General features: G+C 53.0%; 2 protein-coding genes across 5 annotated transcripts in view; one reads left to right on the forward strand and one right to left on the reverse strand.

Annotated features, from left to right (window-relative positions):
- The window catches only part of LOC114875983 (putative inorganic phosphate cotransporter), a 35,316-nt gene extending 24,598 nt beyond the window's left edge, over positions 1-10,718 (reverse strand). Inside the window, exon 1 of the mRNA XM_029186916.2 lies at positions 10,233-10,718. The gene's annotated coding sequence lies outside the window, so the exon portion shown is untranslated. The remainder of the gene's footprint in view (positions 1-10,232) is intronic.
- Positions 1,875-10,204, forward strand: LOC114875980 (BMP-binding endothelial regulator protein). Of its 4 annotated transcripts, none has more exons than XM_029186908.2 (11): positions 1,875-1,955; positions 4,360-4,526; positions 5,679-5,764; positions 6,468-6,567; positions 7,363-7,539; positions 7,606-7,788; positions 7,844-8,103; positions 8,186-8,345; positions 8,454-8,641; positions 8,716-9,113; positions 9,184-10,204. In XM_029186908.2, exons 2-11 carry the CDS (start codon positions 4,427-4,429, stop codon positions 9,437-9,439), a joined length of 1,908 nt encoding a protein of 635 aa, XP_029042741.2. In that variant the 5' UTR covers positions 1,875-1,955; positions 4,360-4,426; the 3' UTR covers positions 9,440-10,204. The 4 variants fall into 4 exon arrangements, with proteins under 4 accessions (XP_029042741.2, XP_029042742.2, XP_029042740.2 ...); XM_029186909.2 differs by lacking the exon at positions 1,875-1,955 and adding an exon at positions 2,488-2,755; XM_029186907.2 differs by lacking the exon at positions 1,875-1,955 and adding an exon at positions 3,153-3,605.
- Positions 10,719-10,893: the final 175 nt, after the last annotated feature.

Below are 10,893 nucleotides of genomic sequence, written 5' to 3' on the forward strand. Positions count from 1 at the left end.
GACGAAACGGCGAAGAGGAACGGCAAAAACCGCGCTTATTAAGCAGGGGAGCATCAAAGTGGTATCGGCGGATCGCGATCGAGCGAGTAGCTTCTGCTTTTGCTACCGCTTCTCCTTCGGCTTCTTGTTTTCTTGCCGTGTGCGCTCATTGTGCGCACTTCCACGAACGAAGTTAACGAGGTAGGTACTCGTTATGAACGTCCGAGCGGTATGCTCCGCTCCGCCGAGACTCGAACCGCGTCGAGAAGAGTAAAGAGCGAGAAACCGGGAAAGACTGAAAGAGATAGAGTAAGCATAGAATGTTCGGAGGTGAAGGAAGCTCCAGGAGGCAAGAGAAAGATAGATATAGAAGGAAAAGAAGAGAGGAAAGGCCAAGTACCATCGATAAGCATCTTCGATATGTACAATAGCCAACCGAGAGTAGTCGTTGCTTTCTCTGTTTTTCCCTTTCTCCGTCTCTTTTCGTTAGCCTCGGCATGAAAGTTTGAACAACCTCCAGGACGGTAGAGGAAGAGCCGCATACCTAGTGCCTTCCGAACCAGTCGATTTGAAATTCGTCGATGGTATCGTAGCTAACGATCGAGACTGTTGTTGTTTGCGAGAAATCCTCGATACCCCGGTAGCCATGGATATCTGGTAAAAACGCGGTATTATTGAATAAGCGGGCCGATACGATTTATCGAATTGGAACACCGTCGATAGAACCGACTCCGCGGTTAGATTTCGAAGAGGCTGTCTCGTCTCCGCTGATCGGCTGGAAAAGCGTTGAAGAACGAAGGGTCGGCGAAGCGGTTAACTCGAGTCAAAGTCCTCGGTGATCGTACTCGAGGTCGGAAAGATTCTGCCGAACGGAAGCATCGGTATTTTCCAACATGCTGATCGAATAGGGCCGAGGCGCGATAGCCGGCGTCGGCGTCGGCGTCGGCGCAGTGCCGCGGTGACCGCTCTTCTCCTCTTACGGCCGTCGATAGATAAATTTTTTCGTTACCCTAGCGTGATCGCCTTTTTCCGACTCGGGTTCACCGTTTTTCTTCTCCTTCTTCTTCTCTCGTTGATTTTCTCTCGATTTCGATCGCGCATAAGCGCACAGGTGCGATCGTTGGATTTCGCAAAGTGGACGATCGTTTTCAAACGATAATCGAAACGGCACGCTGCTAATGCCTGGTCGAGAGAGAGCGGGATCGAGTTCGAACCTTCTCCCTCTCTCGTTTGAAACCTCGCGCAGTTTCTCCTCCGCCGTTCTCTTCTTCGCTTCCGAACGAACCCACTCTCCATCTGCTTCACCGTCTCTTTCCTTTGCTCGTTCAACTTGTCGCTTCACCACCGCCACCGCCACCGCCACCGCCACCGCCACCGCCGCCTCCACCGCCGGCTTCCACCATCTCGACGTACATCTCCGTCGTAGCCACCACTCTCGGCTTTCCGATCTTCCTTTCCCCGCCGTACCGCTTGCTTGTCCACCGCAGCCACTGGAAGCTCGTTACTCGACCGGCGGCTCGGTGGTGGAACTCGCAACGGAACTTTAGTGCAGCTTCGGCGAGCAGCTGACGCGGAATCGTTGTTAGTTGGTGGTCGGGCTTGCGTCGCGAACGCAGCGGCTCGCTGCAACTCGAACGCTGCATTTCCTTTCGCGGATCCGCTTCTTGTTCCGCGCGATCGCGTTTACGAGATTCGACCAGTGACAGCGTTACCGATAACGGCCACGACGAAAACAACACCGTGCCGCACGAGTAAATAAGAGGAAGATCTCGCGAGGAGGAGGAACGCGGGGAGGAGGAGGTGGATCGAGGAAAAAACAGGGAACGCGTTTCGGACACGTCTCGGAGTTTCCCGCTCGTCAAATGAACGAAGCGCCGGCGTATCGCGAGCAAGAGAAAGTGGCCTCGTCGACGCGTCGGCGCGGAGAATCGCGAGTGCGAGTGCGTGGCGACCTGTCGACGAAATCCTCGACTTCGGTAAGTCGCGATCTACGCGTAGTTTACGGCTGGCCGAATAAACGGTGCGTTTCAATTAGTGCGCTTGAAACGAAACACGCGCGCTGGATGGGATCGATAAGGAAATAAGATGCGCGATCGAGGATCGAAGACGGCGCGTAGCCGTCTGACAGCTGAGTACGCGGAGCTAGATGTCGCCAGCGACGCAACCTGCTTTGTCTCGCTGATCACTCGAGACTCGGCGCGATGCGACGCGACGCGACGCGACGCGACGCGCCACGCCGGCTAGTTTCGCCTCTGTATTCTTCTTTCCTTTCTCGTCTTTGCACGGTTTCTCTTCTCTTCTCTTCGATTCTTTTCTCTTCCCTGTTAGTTGCCCGCTACTTGCTTACTCTCGGCAAGCTTCGGCTGGACGAAGCAACGGCGCGTGAGCGCGAGTACGCTCGAGCACGCACACGTACGCAAAGGATCGCGCGCAAGCCCTTCTCGTTCTACGCACCTGTTCCGTTGTTGTCGTTCCGCCGTAGCATGCTTGCACGCGACAACTCGTGCCACTTACTTCCAGTTACTTCTCGCGAGCCGGCCTCTCTGTTCGCCAGCGGAACGCGTCCTCGCATCCAGTCGATCGCGTTCGCCTCCTAGCTTGCCTTTCTACCGCGATCTTTCGTCGTTTCGTCCGCCTTTTTCTCGATAATCGCGATCTATCTCGCGGTCAAAGGAGAGCGGAACGATAGACAGCAAGTTTTCAGCAGGAACCAGTGTTGTTCCTTCGGGAACACCGGTTGTCGATTTGGGACCGAATCGATCGCGAGCTTGCTCCGGTAAACTTGCGTTCGAGCACGCGAGGTCGCAGCCTTCCTTCTCTTTCTCTTTTCTTTTTCTTTTTCATTCTCATTCCGATCTTCTTTCCTTCTCTTCGCCCCTCTCGATTTACCTCGCGTCCCTTTACCTTTTCCTTCCTTTCCTTCAGCCTCATCGCCGACTTTTCCATCCCGCGTTCGACGAATATAGAAGGTAAAACGTAGAGACGTGCGAGCACGTTGTAGCCGCGGAGGAACTAGATTCCAGGGAACACGTGTCGCGATCGGTTTTGCCCACGGCTAAATTCGAACGCGTCCGCGTTTCGCGCTTTTCGTTCGAACCTCGATCGAGGTGAACCGCGTTTACGTAACGCGGTGAATCGGAACAATTTTTCCCGCGATTCCGAGGCGCGCGCAAAGAATGTCGCGGGATCGCGGTGTCATCGAGGTGATCGAGAATTCGCGTGATTCATTGGCGGCGACGTTTTAGTCGCCAAGCACCGCCTATCGGCCAATATTTGCATGTGAATTTACTCACGGCGCGGCGAGTCGAAACGAGGCTGGATCGGAGTTTTCGTCCTCGCGGCTAACGTAATTCCAGGAACGCGAGACCATCTTCCGAGGTATTATCCTCGACTCCTAAATCGGAGATAAACGGAACTCGTCTCGTCCATTAGGATGGTCAAGAAGCGCGAGGAAGAGGGAGTGATAGAGAGAAGAAGAAGAGGAAGAGAACGGAGGACGGTTGACCGAGAGGAGAGAGAAGAGGCGCGCGTTCAACCGCGGAGGGACTCGAGTCGGAGATGAAATCAGCGTTTCGCGACCGCGATCGCGGAAAATTCTGCTCGACTTTCCCAGCTCCATTCGCGACGTAGGTTTGGCCGCATTTTTTCGTTCGGTAGGAGAGGTCGCGTCGCGACGCGTCGTTGCGCGATTACAGATTATATGCAAATCTCGCCGACTAATCGCCCCCGTCGCCGTCCTCGTCGTCGTTGGAATCCTTTTCCAAACGCGCGTGCTATTCGATTGATCGGTTGCGTAACGCGATACGCGGTATATCGCGGAAACGATTTCTCGAGAATCGGTCACCGAAACGATCGTACGATTTTCCCGAGGACGTCGCGACGGCGACGACGACGACGACGACGCGTCGTAGCTTGCGACCGCGCTCGCGCGTCTCTTCTTGGAACAAGCGCAAACCGGCTGTTACGGATTTCCGAAGAAAGATTCCGTAGGTGGCGCGTGACTCGTGAAAATATACGGAGATCTAGCGCAAATATACTCACGGACGGAAGGTTACGACAATAATCGTACGGTGGATGGTTGGGCGCGGACTCGCGGCAATCGAGCACGGATAAGCCAGACCGCGTTTCTCCTTCTCGAGCACCGCTCCGATCCCCGTTCCTTTCTTCTCTATCTCGTTCGAGCCGCGACGGGGGTTATTGCGCGCCGCTGTCCAGCCTTGATCCGAATTCGCGTACGCGCCCTCCGCGCTCGGAATCCTCTCCGTCCTTCTTCCCTCCCTTGCGCGACACAGGACCAACTTTGAAAAATTCGCCGTGTACGAATCGAACGGGTACGATCGAGAGCATCTTCATCGATACTTTTCTTTCTCTTTTTTCTAGTAAACCGTCGTCGGCGGAGACGAAGGCGAACGGCGAAGCCACGGACGGAACGGTATCGGAGACGAAGATGAAGTTAACGCGATTACATTTGACGCCGTTGGCATTAGCTCTGGCATTGGCTTTGTTTTCGTCGATCGGTCGTTGCGTCGCCTCGGAAAGCATAATAGGTGAGTTTACTTGCCACGCTTAGCGTCGCTCCAACTTGGAGCGTCGAGCGTCTACTCAGGGGGGTTGTCGCCAATTCGACTACGATTCGCGTTCGAGATATCGAAAGTCAACGAAACGAACGCGAGCCGCGCGTCACGCTCCATTTGAAACTTTTAAACGCTCTATTCTTAGTCTGTCTCAACATTATCTGCCGGTCTATTTGTGCGCCGAGTCAGGTCGAATCTCGACTCGATGACTCGAGAGAGCAGGTCGTCGATGTATCCCGACCTTCTTCTTCTCCTTCGTCATTCGTTATCTTTCGTACGCGTTCTACCTCGCTCGATCCTCCAAACTTTCCTCCGTTTTCACTTTCAATTATTTTCTCCGTCTCTTTGTTTTTCCCCTAAAACGAGGATTACGAAAGCGATTCGCGCAACTTTTCGCAAACTCGAATGCTCGTTTCGTCCAAGGATTCGTCCAAGTCGTTCAAGCCGCGAACGGGAACAAGACAATAGGGGGAAAGGGAAATCGCGAGCGAGGAAAGAGAGAACTCGAACGAACGGTCAGCGCGAACGCCAACGCCGCGCAATCGCGCCGCGTTCTTTCTCGCACGCATTCCTGTGCACTTGGAAAAACAAAAGAAGAAGAAAAGAAACAGAAATCGCGTCGTTCGCGTAACGTTCGCGCAACTGCGTCGAGACTGGCAACGAATTCGATTTTCCGAGACGAGGCGAAGCAATCGAGGGAAGGAAGGGTTATGGAGGAAGGGGATGAAAGAACGTTTTTAAAGGAAGGTTGCTTAAAGTGTGCAGGAATACGTGCGCGCGAAGCATCCGAGAGAGGGACGTCGACGATGGCTTCGCCGACCTACCGACCAAGATCGTTTTCGATGGATCGCGCCTGGCGAAAGGCTGACCGAACGAACGAACGAAAGAACAATCGTTGATATTTATTCTACGATGCGAACGGGGCACCGGGCACCGCGCGTCCCGGGAACGGGCAAAATCTGTCAGCACGTAAGTAACAGCAGCTTACGATCGTTCCCTGCGCCTCGACGTCTCTCTTGACGAGTGTATTCGCGAAACGGGTTAAGAAATCGCGACGCGCGCCGATTCCCATCTTCCGTCGCGATAAATTATTCGTTAACGGTGGCGTTTGCTCTCTGATTGCAGGAAGTCGAGAAACCTGCGACAGCGAGGGGGAGGATTTCACCGTGGACAAAATCCCAAACACCAGATGCTTCAATTGTTTGTGCAAGGTAAATCGAGACGCGGTTTTTAGCGATACGTTTGAAACGCCGCGATATTCCCTTCCTCTCTCTCTCTTTCTCTCTGTCTTTTTCGGATACACTGTTGTCGAGAAACGGCGAAAAGGTCGCAGCGCGACGCGCTATCTAGACCCGAGGAGCGTAAAAATGTTTGTTAACGAACGTCGATGTTTGCAGAATCGTCGGAGCGCGGGCGGTCAACGATTATCGGCGCGTTTAGCTCGGCGACGCGCGAGAAACGCGATTAATATCGCGAAACGAACGCGAGTCCTGCGAGGGAACGAGAGCTCGATCGACCTCGAGGACGTTCCGAGCCTCCTTTTCTTCGCTCCTTTCGATTTCGCTGGCGGGCAACGCGCGAACGGAAGCCTCCTTTCGCGCGTTCACTCGCCACCACTCGGTTCGCGATTGCGCACGCTGTAATCGTTGTTATTTTCGAGAAACGCGCGCGACCTTCTCGCGTTCTCGCCGCGAGACCACCCGTGACCCTCGTTAAATTACTTTACGTAATTCGAACGTCAGATAAATCCTAAAGGTTTAATTATAGAGCTCGCGATAAGAGGCGAGAGAAAATTACACCAGAGTCCGACAGATAGCCGCGTTTCAGAGGAAATTCAGCGAAAAATCTTTAGCGACAAAACAGACGTAACATACATTTTCCTACTTTTTCTTTTTTTTCTCTTCTTCTTCGCAGAACGGTTTCGTCGAATGCAGGAAACAGCAATGCCCTAGCATCGAAGGTTGCTACACGCTGCTGGAACCGCGCGAGGATGAATGCTGCCACAGGTGCAAAGGTACGGGGGAGAAATAAGAAATGGTAATGGGAACACGGGATCAGGACCTCGAACCAGTCCGTTCGACTAATCGTCGAAATCGTTCTAATTTCTTCGAGCTAGGGTCGCGAGAACGCGTTCGCGAGAGAAAGAGAGAGGGATGCTTGGAATGGAAGCGAGAGTGGGAGAAGGAGAGAACGATCGACTGATTATGAAAGGAAAAGAGAGAAGAAAGAGATAGTGCAAGCAAGAGAGAAAAAGAGAGAGAGAGAGAGAGGAATGTTTCAGCGAGAGGAATGTCCGGGGCGGAGCATTGTTCGCGGGGCACAAAGGCGCTTCTGTTCGTCGATACGCTGATAAACCCGGGGAACTTCGGCATCGCCGCGTCCGAGACTGTTTACACCGGCAGCCGTGGACGGACAGATGCTTTGCTCGGCCGCGGCCTTCTTATCTCCTTCTCTATTAATTACGTTAGACGTGACGCAAACTCGTCCTTATTCGCGCGGTCAACCACGAAATTTTTCGACTTTCGAAAGAACTTAATCTCTTTCTCCCTCGCTCCGTTTCTGTCTGTCTGTCTCCGTCCGCTGGCGCTGTTCGTCGCGGCGCGACGCGACGCGACGCGGTGATCGTTCGTTTCGAATTTGCGCTTCGTTCGGTTATATCACCGGTACTTTTCCGTTCGCAATTTCGCCGAGAGGAATAATTGATCGGTGGGGGAGGGCACGGATCACCGTCCGCTTAGAATCCGCTACGATTTCGACTGCTCAAAGTCTAGACACCGAACGAAACTGTGTGCGTGTGTGTGTCGAAAAGGTTGCGTACGGAACGGAGCGTATCACGAATCGGAGACCGAATGGACCGAGGGAAACGACCCGTGCAGAATCTTCACTTGCAAGGCCGGAGTGATCACCGAGTCTCGGCTACACTGTTACACGCCATGCTCGAATCCGATCCCGGCTGCGCCCGGTCACTGCTGTCCGATCTGCGTGGGTAAGTAAACTCGACCACGAACTAAGGGAAATTGGAAAAGAAACGAGAGGCTTTTCGTTTGCGCAGGATGTCACGTGAACGGGCAAATGGTGACGGCGGACAGATCGGTGACGACGACCGAGGATCCTTGCGTGACTTGCAGATGCAACACCGGCCGTCTGACGTGCGCCAAGCAAGCTTGTCCGGTGTTGCATTGTCCTGCCTCGAGGATCGTCCACGATCCCGGAGAGTGTTGTCCGCGTTGCAAAGGTACGTTTTCCCGTTTACGCGTCTGAAAATCGCTGAACCTGAATCGCGTGCACAGGTAGCGGTAGATACTTGTCGCCGCCCAAGGGCGCATGCATGCTAGGGACGGCCGTCCACAATTCCGGCAATCAATTCTACTTGGATCAATGCACGCGATGCAGTTGCTCGAATTCGGCCATCTCCTGCGTTCGTGAAACCTGCCCCGTCCACGATTGCCCGACGGAGCATCAGATCGTTCTACCGGGCCGTTGTTGCCCCCAGTGCCCCGAGGTCGAGGAGGTTCGACCGTCTTGCACGTACGCTGGGAAAACTTACGGGGCAAGTATCTCTCTGTCCGTCGTCGTATCGAGCTATTCCTCGAGATAAGATTTAAAGGTTGCTTTTTTTTTGCGCTAGGCAGGATGGCGAAACTTGGAAGCTAGACTCGTGCAAGGCATGCGCTTGCATGCAAGGTAAGGTACGATGCGCGATGCCGATGTGTCCACCGTTGAATCTACCCTGCCCTCCGAACTCGAGGCTGGAGCATCCCGAGGGGCAGTGTTGTCCTCGTTGCGTGGAAAGTAATGTCGTTCGCTGGTTTAAGAGTGCACGACGTCGGTATTGGTTCGTGCACGACGTCGCTAACCGATAACGGTTCCTACACGAGATGCCATTTTCACCTTGTACAGGCGACGGCGTGTGCACGGTGTTCGGGGACCCGCATTATCGCACGTTCGACGGAAAGTTTTACAGCTTCAAAGGAGCGTGCAAGTATCAATTGGCCAGCGATTGTTCCGGGCACACGTTCAGCGTACGGGTGACCAACGACGCAAGATCGAGCCGTTTCTCAGCTTGGACGAAAACGATCGCCATCAAGGCGAGTATACATATTTTAATTAAGTTTCCCCGTTGTTGTTTCTTATCTCTCATCGATCGATCGATCGATCTTAGGTGGGCGATTTGAAGGTGAATCTCGGTCAAAAGATGCGCGTTAAGGTGAACGGGAAAAAGGTGGAGGTGCCGTATCGCGTGGCCGACCGATTGGACGTGAACCGAACGGCGGACAGCATAATCGTGAGCACGCAGATCGGAATCAAGGTTCTTTGGGACGGGATCAGTTTTCTCGAGGTATCGGCGCCGACTTCGTACAGAGGCCGGCTCTGCGGTCTTTGCGGCAACTTCAATTCTCTACCGAAGGACGACTTTACGAATCGAAGGGGCAGACTGGTGCAGGATCCTCAACCGTTCGGCCAGTCGTGGCTGGTGGGCGCAAAGAGAAGCTGCGCCAGACCGAAACCGGCGGCAAATCTCGATCGGGCCAGGCGTTGCCGGGGCCGAAAGGATCATCGGTAAGGGAAACTTTTTCCATTTCTATTCGATCAAACATTCTCGTTATCCTTCTACCTCCGATTCTCGTAGATTATGTAACCGATTGAGATCGCAAATCTTCGACGCGTGCCACAAGAAGGTGAATCCGACCATGTATTACAAGGCTTGCCTGCAGGACATGTGCGAGTGTCCGAGCGAAAACTGCTACTGCGAGTCGTTCACCGCGTACGCTCACGAGTGCAAGAGACTAGGCATCCAGCTGCCTCATTGGCGAAAAGCGACCAGATGTCGAACCGGTTGGGACCAGAGCGTACGTTCGTTGGCACTCGTACCGCGTTTACCTTGACCCTTTCGACGGAACTTCGTCGATTACGTCGAGAATCGCCGAATAGTCGATCGAACGCGACAAGTTCGGCCAATTATCTGCTAGTCACCGTATCTCCCGTGAACGCGCGCGCGTCCGTCGTTCCCCGTCGACGACCATCTCGTGCCCATCTACCCCGATCTTCTCCCAGCGCGATCCTTTTTTCGAGCTCGGACGATTCCGAAGCACCGTGCAGTATTTCGGCCGATGAGCAGGCTCGCGGCATAGCGTCTACGTCCCAGGGTGACCGTGTCTCTTAACGCGTATTTCTTACCTCCACCCCCTACTGCCCCCGACCCATTCAAATCCCAAAAACCCTACGCGTAGATTTAAGCGAAATCCACTTTTCTCTCCTGTTTTACCGCGTGTTTTTCTCTTTTCCTCCTTTCATCGTTTCCCTATACTTTTCTCTCGTTTCTATCCCACCTCCCTGCCCTCTACCTGTTCGAATTCTTTTCTTAATTCCTTTTTTCTACTCTTTGTCGCCTGACCTTTTTTTTCCTCTTTATCTTATCTAATATAAAATTGTACATAGCCCGAATATAGACACGTGCGTATGCATACGCGTGTACACGTACGTATAAGTATACAGACATAACCAACATCGTTCCGTGCGAACAATCGCGAATGTACCGCGAATATACCGCAAATAGTCCAAAGCCTTAGCTAATTTGTATCCGACTATGTTAGCGTAGAGATATTTTGGCTCGCGTCGAATACACAAGAAATAAATCAATTATATTCGTACACATGTCTGTTATATATGTACACTTACCAATGCCGAATCCTTCTCCCTTTTCCCCTCAGCCTCTTCCTCTACCCGAGAAGAGGGCGAAGCAACTTCGACAAGGTGAGCAAAATCGAAAGTCAGTTTAACGACAGTCGCTCGTTGAAACGCAATTGCCTGAATAATCCGACGAGATTAAACGGAAATTTCTTCGTTTCGTTTGCTTCGAATTATAACTTGTTTTTCACGGATTTTTCGGTTGCCGCGTGACCGTATCAAGGACCAAACGATGGCGCGCGGATCAACGTTGTACACATCGTTTCGAAAATAGATGAATTCGATTCGAGATATTCGCGCGATCAACAGTTTCCTGCTCGCGAATATTTTCCGCGACGCAACAATCACGCACGGCCGTGTAACACGTTCGAACGAAGCACTCTCGAACGAGAAACGTGACACACTTTCGATAACGTCTAACGCAAGAATATACGCCGCGAAATTCGTCCTCGATAAACAGAAGAAACGCGAATAAGCTTTACCGCGCTCGAACAATTAAACTTTCGACGACGACTAACGCTCGCGCCATGTGGCGTCTTCTCGCGGAGGTGAACGGAACTATAGCGAGCGTGGCGCTACTGTCGCGTCACGTGACCACTATACGATTCCCCGGGAAATTTCAAAATGGTCGATACCGTATGGGCGCAAAGAC

Source organism: Osmia bicornis, chromosome 11 (assembly GCF_907164935.1).
Source record: "Osmia bicornis bicornis chromosome 11, iOsmBic2.1, whole genome shotgun sequence".
In the NCBI taxonomy this organism is placed as follows: Eukaryota; Metazoa; Arthropoda; class Insecta; order Hymenoptera; family Megachilidae; genus Osmia; species Osmia bicornis.